Here is a 13255-nt window from a genome sequence, read left to right as displayed (position 1 = left end):
CAGCAGCAGCCCCCCGGCAGCATCCCCCCGGCAGCAGCCCCCCGGCAGCATCCCCCCGGCAGCAGCAGCCCCCGTGCCTCGCGGGGCGGCGCGGGCGGGCCGAGCGGAGCCGTGCGGTGCCGGGGAGGAGCGCGGCAGCGCTCGCAGGAGCGCCCAGAGCTCGGCTGTCGGGATGCGCCGCGGAGGGGAGGGGAGCGGGAGCGCCGGCACCTTCCCCCGGCGAAGAGCCAAGTTAAATAGCCAGCGCCACGCCGCCGCCTTCCTCTCCCCTCCCGGCTCCGAGCCCTCGGCGAACGCCCCCCGTGCCACCCCGCCCCGCCCGGGCCGCGGGCGGCGGAGGGCAGCGCCGAGCCCGCCTGCCCCGCCGAGCCCACCGAGCCCGCCGAGCCCGCCTGCCCCGCCGAGCCCGCCCGCCCCGCCGAGCCCGCCTGCCCCGCCGAGCCGGGACGCCGGCGCTGCCGGGAGGGGCAGGCGCTCGGGAGTCGGTGCCGGAGGCGCCGCGTCCCGCCGAGCAGCCCGACTGCGAGGACTACGGCAGCTGCATGGGAGGAGATGAGCGTGGCGGGGAAGCAGCCCGCTCCAGCACCGCTCGAGCGGCCCGGCAGCCTCCTCGTCCCCACCTGGGCAAGTACCCTCAGCCCGTCCCGGTGCCCGCTCCCGCGGCGGGGCGGGGGTGGGCAGGGTCCCGCCGGCGGCGCTGCCCGGAGCGCGGGAGGGAGGCGCCTGCGGGAGGGACGGCGCGGGGCGGTGCGGCTCGGTCTGTCCCCGGGGCTCTCCCGGACCCGGCAGCAGCTGCGGCTGGGGCTGCCCGCGGGGCTCTCACAGCTCGGGCTGCCCGCGGGGCTCTCCCGGACCGGGCGGAGCTGGAGCTGCCCACAGGGCTCTCGGACCGTGCAGCTGCCGCCGCTCCCCGGCCGTGTCCCGCCTCCCTCCCGCCGCTGGACAGCTCCGGGCCCGGGGCGCGGCCGGGCGGGACGGGTCCCGGCTGATCCGGGTCGCGATTCCCGACGCGCCGTGACAGCCTGCAGCGGGAGGGTCCCGGAGTTTCCCGGGGACCGCGCTGAATCACTCAGTTTGAAACCCGGCTGCAAGCCTGCGATGAGAAATTGAAACAAACAAACAAACAAAAAGTCAGCTACTTGGATGTATTTAGCACCTCATGCACTTTTAGGAGAAGCCCGTGAGGGAGTTAGAAAATAACTTGCTACTTCACGGCAGCGTATTTGGCAAATCATTCATGAATGATGCCCTCTGACGGCGGCTCTCCGCTGTCCTGGTTTATATAAAATGCAGTGGTCTGCCCTGCGGACCTTTTAAAATCATTACAGATTCCGTGGTTTAACATGCCGCTATTTTTGGCATATAAAGATATTCTGTTGAAGCGTCATCGCAATCATTTTCGATCAGCAGCTGAAACATTATTCAATGTGTTTATATAAAATATGTACCGGTGGTAATTTTTTTTTCCCTGTCCTTCTAGCTGTTTCAGTGGCCACAGCCTTGCAATTTTAAAAAGAAAAACTGTGTTTATCTGCCTGGTGTTTTACCCAGAGTGTTGTTTAGAAGGTGCCTCAGCTGCTGAAAGCTGACTTAGAGAGACATTCTCCCTCACAGTGATAGTAACTACTTCAAGCTTCTGTAATCGTAAAAATGAAAGTAATATTTGGAAATTCAAGGCTAGAAGTAAAGGGTAGAGGATACCTGACATCATAAGCTGGTATGACAGTTGCAGATAAATCTGTTCAAACAAGCTGTTGTCTTGTCTGAGAGGCTTTCACAGCCTGAATTTGCATCTATCTTTTGACTGTGTGAGGAGATGCATAAATTTAAAATAAATTTAAAAGCCTTTGTGCTTTTAGAATTTCTATAATTCCAAAAGAAATAATGGAATTAGGTCTACTGTGGAATCCTGTGTTTTAAAGTTGTTTCACAGATCTTAATTTGTAAGACCTGTTCAGGAACTGCAAAAATAACCTGTGCAGCAATTATCTGAAATGTTAACAGCTGAGTAGGTTGTATGACAGTTCAGGATATTTCAGCGTTAAAGGTGAGGGATAATCGCTATCATTAGGTGGAATTTATGACTGGTATTCTTGTAGTTGTGCCAAATGTGTATGTTTCAGACCAATAGGACATGCCATTTCTGCTGTTACTCATGGGACTTCTGCCTGGGACCAAACTAGACACTTCAAGAATGGTGAACTGGCCTTTTGGATAAGAGCAATAGGAAATAAAGGCATGTGAATATACAATATACCTTGACCCTAAATGAAAAATAGTGCTATGAATCTAAGGCTTTGGCAAACTGTCTGTTTCCAGCAAACAGACAAATTTAGCCTCACTTTCCTGGCTATTTCAAATAGAGGTATGTGACTGAAAGAAGGAATGAATATATAGTCTTAGTAACAAAGCCATTTAGACTCAAGGTCAACAGGGACATCTTATGGCAGATATTTATTTAGGTGAGTTCATAACTGTTTGGCTCCCCAGATATGCCACATATTAAACTTCTGAAGAAAATTATGCTCAAAATGTATTGAAAAGTAAGAACTTGATTTATAATTTACAGTGGGACAAGTGCTTGACTTACATCTTCTTGAGTTATTTAACATTATTGGAATCTGGATCTGTTTACCTTGTTAAAAGAGAGATGTGTGTTTTAATGCCTGTGTATTGACTGTGTGCACATTTTTCTCAGAAATAAGATAGACATAATAACAGTAGTTAGTGTTTACTAAATATTGCTTGCTGAGTTTAATTGTTTGGAATTCTAGTAGCTAGACAGTATAAATACTAAAAGATAGATGGGTTGTCTTTGTGATTTTTTTTCTCTTCAGAAGGATCACAGTTAAATCCCACTCCCTGGAAAATAACTCAGCATACTTTAATTTAAAGACAATGCTAGATTTGAAATACAATACTAATTTGTTTTGCATGCATGTATTCTCAACATTAATTCTCTTTTAAGAATGCTTCTCACAGTGAATCTGCAAACTTCTTGAAGTGCAGTTGTTTATGTTCAGTTCTATAGAACTGAAGTTTCAGTCAGACCTTGTTTCTAATGTTTTGCCAATCTCAGTGTGATTCCTGACACCTGATTCTTTCAGTATCAGACATGGATTCTTATTAATCTGATTTCAAAAATGCATATATTTCCTCTATCTGTGGTGAACTTTTTGTTCTAATCTCTCATATAATCCTTTCCCCCCTTTACCCGTGGAAATATTCAAGGGGTAATATCTCTTAGTAATTGTTACTCTGTTAGAGTGCTTATGCCATGTTCTTACATGGATTTTATGGTCTCATTAGTCTAGTATGCATTAGTTACTGTGATTTTCATTGTGCTGCTAGAAGCTTGGAAGGGAATGATAACATAACAGGCACTTGCACTGTTGATACACCACGATTTTAAATGAAGAAATAAATGTACAGTTCATTGCTATGTATAAATAAACCTTTTTTAATACAGACTCTTAAACTGGTACATATTATATGTAGTAGATCCAGTTTTCTATTAAACTCCATACACAACCTGAAAAAGAGCAGTAGGTGGATGGTTTCTTTTTGCAGCAGAAGCCCAAAGGGAGAAAACCAGCAACATGAAACTTGTTTGGATAGCACTCTTCTCTGCAGTTACCCAAATTGTGTACTCAATAGGAAGGGCAAGTGCAGCACAAGCAGATTTTCTGTTCCTTTCCTCCTCTCTTTTTTCACTGTGTCTGTGGTTTAGGCACTTGCTTAGAGATGCTAGTATAAATATCTACCTTTTTTAGTTTTTTTTTTTTTTTTTTGTAGAGAGGTCCTGGGACATTGATGTTTCTTCAGCATTTGGCACCCACCAATACTGAAGCTTCCTGGAAGTGAACACTAGGTGTCATGTTACCACAAGCATCAGTGTCTTGTCTTCTCCCTGTCTTTTCAGGGTCAGCAGTTAATCTTGATGGTTTTATAAAATAGATGACTACCATTATATTCCACACCAGTATTCTAGTAAGTTTGGAATCCATTAATTCATACTGTATGTGACTGTCAGAAGCGTCAGTTTTCCTGTGAATTTTATGAGAAGTTATCATCACTGAGGTGGCATGTATTTCAAGATTATTTCCAAGATCTGTCTATGACACAATACAAATCAATAGGGTATACTTAGTAATTGAAACTTTTTCTCCCAGATACTCAAAAATATCAAAATATCAACTCAAAATATCTCTTCCAGCTACTAATTTTTTAATTAATTCCTTGCTTGTCAGAAGCTGATTTCGGGAACTTTTGCTGTAAAATGAACAGAATTTGTCTTCTGATTTGGGGATGGGAAACACAGGAAAACAGATGGTGGAGCTCCTATGAGGGTGAAGGTGTCCATGTACTCTGTTGTGTGAAGCTTTCTAATGTAAATTTTGTTGTCTTCCCACTTATTTGGGAAGATGTTTTTTTTCCCTAAAAAATCTGTGAAATTAAAGTTTCAAGATCCTATTAAAGAACTTTTAGCAAACAGTTACTAAATATCAGAGATCAAATATTTCATTTTTCTTGAATTGGCTTCCTTGCTTTCACAAACCAAATCTGAGTATGGCTTTTACCTGTACGTATATCCATGAGAACATATATCAAAATGATAAAAAAATCCAAACTAAAAAACATGTTCAAGCTTATGGCTTTGACATCTTAATGGAAATGACATCTGTGCCCACCTGCTGCTCAGGAAAAGAAGAGCATTGGTATTCCTTTTACACCTCAGATCTGTGTTTCATATTGTAAGCGGGTGGTTTTTTTTTTTTTCTGATGTTTTAAACATTTTATGAGATGAATATAAATAGAATCACTTTCACTTGAGAGTTCAGAGACTGCTTAGAATAGAAATGGTAGTAGAGCCCAGCAGAAAGGAACAGAGCACGACCACGTTCCTACAAAACTGACACCTGATATTGCTTGTCAGTGGCATTGCAATAATGGAGACAGCAAACACAAGTCAGATTATTCAGGTTGAAAGGGACCTTGGGAGGTCCACAAGCATAATCTTCTCCTGAAAGCAGTGACTGTGTAGAATGCAGATTGAGTTGCTCAGGTCTTTTCCTAGTGTATCTTCAACACCTCCAAGGATGGAGACTGCTCAACCTCTCTGTGCAAGCTGCTCTCTGCTGGGTTGTTCTCCTGGTGAACTGGATGTGCTGTTAGCTCTTCCCTTGAAGCCCTTCCTTAGGTTCAAGCAGGCCCAGCTTACTCAGCCACTTCTCACAGGGGAAGTGCTTCAGCCCCTGGCCCATTTCAGTGGGTTTGATGGGACTTGCTCTCATTTGTCAGAGTGTTTCTTGTGTGCAGGGCCCAAACCTGGGTTCAGTATGATGTGTGCAAAGTAAAGGCAGATGATTACATGGATTGCTCTCTGTTGTGGCTAATGCTGTCAGCCTTTGTGCATTGTGCACTGGTGACTCCTGCCCATCAGGACAGAAAGACCCCTGGTTCTTTTCAGTATGTGCTCTTCCTCACACCTCACAAATACCCAGCTTTTCCCCCTCTCCCCTGCCATGTCTCAGGGGGAAATCTGAAGTTTTTAAAAAGCAAATGGCCAGTTTAAGTGCCTCTTCTTGTCCTCCTTTAGTTGAGAGTGAATGCAGCACTCCAGGAGAATTTAGCAGATTATTGCACTTGCTTTTTTGTGTGCTCCTTGACATTTTTTGGATTTTTTTCACCACCAAAAGCAAGAAAAGGCTCATGCTGACTTTCACCTGAAGTTGAGATTCATTTACTATAAAAACTGCATGTTAAAGTAGTTGGAACAATTTAGTTGACTTACTCATTCTTCACATTGCAGATGAAGCTGACAGTCAAAGCCAACTGAGGCCCACTATTGTGTTTCACTACAGACACTCTGTCAGTAATACTCTCACAGCAGATATGATCTAAATTTTATTGGTCTGTTTTCTTTGAAAAAGTGGGGCTGATTCTGCTGTTCTGAGCTCTTCTGTACCTGCTTGTCTGAACTTTCTGTCTGAAGAACAGTGTGACTCCAGTAAGAGCTGTCATGCTGGAACCCTCCTGCCACTCTTTATTTATGTATATCAACAGGCAAATTTCTGTAATGAGATTTACAAACTCTGTAAAGGATATAACTTCGAAGAGCTGGAACCCTTTAGCACAATCTAATCAATATTATCTCATTTATCATCTCCTTGTGAAGTTCAGATTGTTATAGGGTCAAAATGCATTTCTATTATTTAGAGAAGTTGTGGGCAGAAAAATCAATGCAAAATATCAGGGTTTTTGGTACTATGTTTAAAGAGGCATTGTACATGCTTGTGCCATATGATAGTCTAAAATCATTACCTTTGCAATTCTTCCCTCCACCACGCCAAACTTGTGTGACTGTTTCATGCCTGTTGTTTGTGATTTTCACCTTTGCAGAGCTTATCTGAGAATTTTATGTCGTCAGATAACTAAAAGCTGAGGAGAAACATTTTCCCTAAACAGGCAAGTTCGGTGTAACGCCATCTGCTGTGCAATGTGCATCTGGAGTAGCTTTTTTCATAGGTGCTTAGCATCCACACAGTACACACAGTGACTTCCCAGAGACTGAGTGGCTGAATTCCATGTCTCTTCCTTGATTGAAATCAGTAGTTCCAGCAAGGTGCAGCAGACAAGCTTAATTGAGTTTTTGAGGACCACAGGAACAGTCTTCCAGGGCTGGAATCAAAACTTTTTGGTGTCAGATCTGTGTCATCAGTTCTTGATGATTTTTCCCTTGCCACAAAACAATAGATTGTTGGTTTTACCTTTTGATGGGAATTCTTGTTTATGGCCAGGTTTTGCAGGACGCCTGACTACAATGGAACAAGATGAAATGGAGCTCAGAGTAGCTCAGCCTCTGTTTTGTGATGGTCTATTCTTACACAGCCAGTAAAAAAAAAACAAACCAGTGTATTGGCTGCACTGTGCATGCTGGCAGACAGTGTTTCCACAGTGGTACAACACTGATTCTTACTAACTCATGTTAATATCTATCTGCACACCAGAGAAATTGTAAATAGTAACATGGTAAGTTTCAGAGCACACTGTGAATTGGGTGAGCATTATTGTTCCTACTTTTACCAAAGGAAAAACTGAAGGAAAGGGATTTCAGTTAAGGTTTTGACTTGGTTTTGGGGTTTTCTTTGTAAATTTGGATATTGAGGAAATTGTCTTTCAGTACTTTACATTTTGTGAATATCTGATAATTCCCCATATATTATGTAGAGAATGTTTTCTTTTGTATCTCAATTAGATTTTTTCTTCCCCTCACTATATCATGTACCGTGCTGTCCCATCTAGTAATAGATGTAGAATTTGGAGAAATCTCATTAATTTAACTTACTGATTTCTCTACTTGTCTAAGGACTAGTATGTTTAGGATTACCATGCACATGGATATATTATGTAGCTTATATAATGCTAATATATAACTTGAAAAATAGAGAAGAACAAAGATACACACTCAAAACAGTGCTAAACAAAATGGGAAAGAGTAAGGAATGTTATTTTGTTTCCTTTATAGAAGCTGTGGTTTTCTACTAGGTATATGTGCAAATAGTAAGTTTATTGGGGGAAAGTGTCAAAAGAATTGATCTCGTTTGGGATAGCATGAGGACACACACATATTTGCAAGCTGTTTGTCACAAGTGTGTTGCCATCCTCCTCTCTAGCAAGCCTGTTAAATCAACAGGCAGGAGATAGGTATTTCATTTGTTTCACTGGCTGCAGCTAAGACATAGACACTGCAAAGATATTCATGGGCACATCTTTCCATACAAATCCTATCTTAACAGTATTAAGTCACATTTTTAGAAAAGCTTTAGGAATTACTCATAGATGTTGTTGTGTTAATAAAATGCTAGTGTCTTCTATACCAGTAAAATACTCACTTCAAGCAGGCATTCTAATCTTATTTTATGTCGTGTCTTTTCCTCTTTCTCAACCTATCCTGTTGTCTTAGACACTGTAAATGCAGCATTTAGACATTCTTCTGCCACCCTTCATGAGCCCTGATGGAGCAGCAGTGTAAGGATATTCAGTAGTCTGTGCTGTGTACTCATTTCCAGAATATAGTTGAAGCATAATTAAGCATATGTTGCCAGTTCAGTCTGACAGTATTGTTTTGTGATATAGCTATTGCTCTTTATAAAATCTCCTCTTTTTTCCAGTTTTGAAAGGGTAGTTATCAGTTGCATTGTCACACAGTTTTATGCAACTATTTATTGTACTTTTCATTAAGAGATGAATTATTTACTAAGGCATCTGGTGCATCATATGGTGCATATGCTGGGTGTGCTAAACAGAATATTCTTTTTTGAATAACAAGGGAAAACTATGCTACATGAAAGGATTAGACTCCTAGTGTGCTTTGAAGAGCAGCTTTACTGTTCTAAAATCTCCAAGCCTGTTTTACAGGGTTTTGTGATCATTAAAGTAATCTTTGGTTCTAGTGGAATGTGTGCATACCTATATGTGTCTGTATTCATAATATCTGAAAAGGGATCAAAAAGACATTATTCTCTGACAAAAACTATATTATACATGGGCTAGCTATATCATACTTCTTCCACTTCTGTGACTGATAATCATAGAATAAATTATGGTAGAACCATTTACAATTTGTAAGGCAAGAAATTTTAATTCTTACAGTCTATAGAAATTATATGTCCTCCAAGATTATCAAACACTAAACAGAAACTTTCTCAGTCTTTGGATAATCTGTAGGCGATAGATATAATTCAGCCCACTGTATCTAACTGCACAAACCTCCAATTTCTTTCATACATTTAAGACAAACTTCACACTCATTTTACATTAGAAAATTACTGAAATGTACTGTAGGTGAAACCATTGACTGACATTAGTTTAAGGCTGATTTACCACTTCATTCCATAGTGTCAAGAGAAGGATGGCAGAAATTTTATATGGGCTAATTTATTCACTGTTTGGAGTTACACATCTTTGCTCCCAATCAAATAAAAGTTGGTACAAAATTTCTACTTATAAAATTTCAGAAAATGAGACTTAAATCTACTCAGTGTACCTTCCATTTACTAAAAATGAGTTTGTTCATTGAAATTAGACATTCAGGAGTTTTAACAGCTGTAGGTTTCTTGTTAAATGGGATATTAACAAAAGCATGGCAGTGTCACAACTCTGTTTAAACAATAAAAGTTGGGGATGCAGGGTGGTATATTGTTCTCAAAGGACTTTAGAAATTAACATGGTCTTTTCAGAAAACATGCTTAATCCAATGAGATAGCTGTCTGCTTCAAGTGTATTTGGCTTTCAAATAGGTGGCCACTCCTAAAGGTAGATGGTTTAGGAAGCTAGCCCAGGAAGAAAGTATGACATCTGAGTTGTCAAAATCACAAAATCACAGAATTAACTAGGTTGGAAAAGACCCTTGAGGTCATGGAGGCCACCTAACACCACCTTGTCAACTAGACCATGGCTCTAAGTGCACACATCCAGTCTTCTCTTAAATACCTTCAGGAATGGTGACTCCATCCCTTCCTGGGCAGCCCATTCCAATGCTCAGTCACCCTTTCTGTGAAAAACTTCTTCCTAATCTCCAACCTAAACCTCCCCTGGTGCAGTTTAAGACTGTGTCCTCTCATCCTTAAAATGCTAGCACAACAACCTTGTGGTTCAAATTACACTGAAATAGTTTAGATCTGAGTAGCATGTATAATCCCAAGGAGCTCTCTGTTATTTATGACAGTCAGATAATATAAATTGTAGCTTGAAGGAATGCTTTGTTCTTCTTACTTTTACTATCTGTAATTGAACCTTTTGAATAAGAAAACAAAAACTAGATTTGTAATTCTTACTGAGGGCAGTTTTGTAGCTGTTGGAACCACCTGTGACTAATCCTCAAGAATATTCCTTTCAAATGTCAGGAAAGAGGAAAAAATATGTAATATTTTACCGTCAGTAAGGAAGAAAACCAACTGCAGCTGACAGGCTGATTTGATGTAGGGTTTTTTTATCATGTCTTCAATTTTTCGTTTATTGTGACTAATTGTGCTTATATGCTATTGTGCTTATTTACCCCTCTTATTCTGTACTTCACTAGTTTGTGCACTTTCTTCATAATCCTTGCTGTAGATATAATAAAAATAAATCAGAGTTTCTCATTAGCTGAACATGTATTCTTGTTCAGATCATCCATTTCAGTTAACAAAAAAATGAAGAGAGTGTTTTTTCCTACTACCAGAAATATTATAGGGTACTTACAAAAAGAGAATGGATGTGAAAGGGGTGAGTAGGCAGACACGTGTTGCCAAGACCTCAGGGAATACTGGTTGTTTCTAATGGATTTTTTGTATTTTCATGTAATAGGGAAAGTCCATACTTATGTCTCTGCTATCTCTGTTTCTTCTTTCCATCGTTTAGCAGTTTGACAGACTTTTATGAATGTTGCTGTAATTCAGGGTCAGTTGGCTGTAGTTTTGATAGCAAAAAATACCTAAATGTAGTAAACCTGCTTCAGTTGACTCTCTAATTCTCATAATACCTGTGTCACTTTAATTTGACCAGGGTCAACCTAATTCTGTTTTTATAAAAATATCTTGCATCATAAATGCATAGCATAAAATGAAGACTTCATCTTTTAAAATATATAAAATTTGCCCTCTATTTGTCCAATATGTGATTAATTGCCAAGTGCCACAAAGAAGTACAGAGAGTGCTTCATGTATAATTTTAAGCAATTAGTGTTAGGGTTGTCTGCTCTGGGAGAACTATTAAAATGATTTTTTGTAAGGCAGACTATTCTGCCTTTAAAAAATTATGGCTTAGCCCAGCATATTTAGCAGAACTGAGAAATAAAACTAAAACAAATCCACCAACCTATTACCATAGTTTATGGCACTGAAGTGTGAGATTAACATGATGACATTCTATAAATTCCTTTTGGATGGAACTTATAATTGGTAAAAAATAGATTGTTTTGCAGAGCACCATTATTTTTCAAGTATTTCTGTGAAATCTTGACAGAGGCCAGCCAAGAGAGTATTATCATTATATTTATTATCAATATAAATTGAAAAGCTCTTATCCTATGAAGAAGGGATCTTTTTCATTTAAATTAAGTAATCAAAACATTCGCCAAAATGAAAGATAAGTAAACATTATTTAGGTCTAAGAATATTATTTCTCTGTAACTGACCAGACTGACTGTAATCTTGGGGTTTATTTGTGGTATTGGTGTTTCATTAGGAGGGCTTCTGCTCACTGAGGAACTAATTCTCAATCTTACATTTAATTAGATGTGACAAAAAAACAATCAAAGCAGTATTCTATGTTCTCTGTATATAATCTGCAAGAAATACTGAAAAGTATCTTCTTGGTTAAATATAATGGAAACTTGTGATCTTGAACATTATTGCACAGAAGAAGAGATTAGATACGCTAGTTATAAATTACAGTCTAAACAGTCTTTCATCAATTTGCTTGGTATTTACAGATCAGATATCTTGTGGAACTAACTCATGTTCTTATGTGTAATTAAGGTGCTTTCACTAATGAGTTCTCCAGATACTTTTTATGACTGTTTAAGTTAATTGGAACACAACACCTTGCCTTTTTCAAGATTTGATAGTTTTTAACTTTTCCACTGGTGGTACAGGGTAACCTATGACTTAAATATACAGCCCTGCTTTTGGATCTGGGAGTTTTGTTGGATGTCAAGCAGAATAATATTCTATTGAAATGGTACCCTTCTGTGGGTGGGAATTAATACTGCATACTCTTCAGAGATGCAGTCAGTAAGAGTTCAGAAAGGTAGCCATGGCAGAGTGCCAAGCACTAAACTGCATTTGATCATAACTGTTAAAATGTTACATTTTTGCATAGTTTTGTCCTATGCTAGTTAGCAGTCTTCTAGATCATATCCAAAATGTGACTTGGTACCGACCATTCCTGTGGGAGGTGTGATTGTGGTTCATGTCTTCAGAGAGGGCAAAAGCATTTAGATTCACTCATACAGGTTTTGCCATCTGACCTTCAGGGCCTCAGCTGCTTGCTGTAGCTACTTGTTTATTCTTGCACTAACCTGATGTGCTTTGAGACTTGCTGACAGTTTTACTCAGGGAAATTTACCATCAGTGATTTGAGTAAAGGACCTTTTTTCCAAACAAGCAAGTATTTAGACCATCTGTGATTTGCAGAATGAAGCAGAAAGTGATGAAAAAGAATCCATTCCAGAAAGTCTATTTCATGCTAGGACATACGAATTAATATTTTACTTTGGATAGGGGCATGGCTTTAGTGAGCACCAAAATTATATCCTGTGTTGGCAAGTAGCACATCTGAACACAGGTAGATTTGTGGAATAAGGCAGAGGGACTGCACATTCCCAATTCAGTTTGATTTCAGATTAGCTCTAGCTTAATCCTGTGGACTGTTAGTGGTTGCTCTGTCTAGGTTTGCCTCTGAAGCAGCTCCAGCACATATGCTCTGGGACTATGCTATGATGGAGACCATGGTATGAGAAGTGGGAATGACTGGAGGAGACTTGCTTCGAAAATCTGCATCTAGTGTAAACTAAAATGCTGACAGAGAAGTATCCAGGCTTTCAGCTGGAGCTAAAATGGAAAGGTGCTTCACCTGCTTAATTGCAGACTCCAGTGAGGATCCAGTCTGTAACAAATCCAAATTAAAATCTCTCCAAAATGCCCATGATAGGAGTGTTGCATCCTTGACAAAAGCAGTTTTACTGTCTGCAGATTGACTTCTTTTGTACTGTATTACTCATCTGTGTAGATACCGACTCAGCAAATATGATTCTGGTTTTGTATTTGTAATATGATTAAAAGATGCAGTCCCTTTACTATCCACTCTCTTTCTCTTTCCCCCTCTCCTCCCCCAAGTGTACCAATGAGGAAAGTACCCGTGTCTTCCTTGCCGTGCTAAATCCCTACTTTCATTAGATATTAGTGTAAGTTTTATTCTAAATTTATTATTTATTTATGTTATTAATAAAATTTTCTTTATACCCTTTAAGTTTTAAACCTGCCTTACTTTTACTCCTAATCCTTTCTCACAGCAAAAAATAAATATATTAAAGTTAAAAAAATCTAAACCACTACAGAGGAGAACTGTCGAAGCTGCTGCTTAGGGAAGGAAATTCACTGCTTCCACTGGAGCTGAGCCCAGAGCTGCTGCTTCTGCCGTGGGGTGACCCTCTGCTTGTGAGAGCAGCCACTGAACTGGGACCTTATTATCACCTACCTCACTAGAGGGA

The 13255-nt window shown here is 40.4% G+C and overlaps 1 protein-coding gene across 1 annotated transcript in view; it reads left to right on the top strand.

Moving 5' to 3' along the window:
• The first annotated feature begins 552 nt into the window (after window positions 1-552).
• Window positions 553-13255, top strand: part of SNTG2 (syntrophin gamma 2) — a 205963-nt gene continuing 193260 nt past the window's right edge. The window contains exon 1 of the mRNA XM_056487301.1: window positions 553-624. Coding sequence (XP_056343276.1) covers window positions 553-624 — 72 coding nt within the window. The remainder of the gene's footprint in view (window positions 625-13255) is intronic.

This window comes from Oenanthe melanoleuca, chromosome 3 (assembly GCF_029582105.1).
Source record: "Oenanthe melanoleuca isolate GR-GAL-2019-014 chromosome 3, OMel1.0, whole genome shotgun sequence".
Classification (NCBI taxonomy): domain Eukaryota; kingdom Metazoa; phylum Chordata; class Aves; order Passeriformes; family Muscicapidae; genus Oenanthe; species Oenanthe melanoleuca.
The sequence above is the reverse complement of the archived record's forward strand: the minus strand, read 5'-3'. Positions and strand labels throughout refer to the sequence as shown.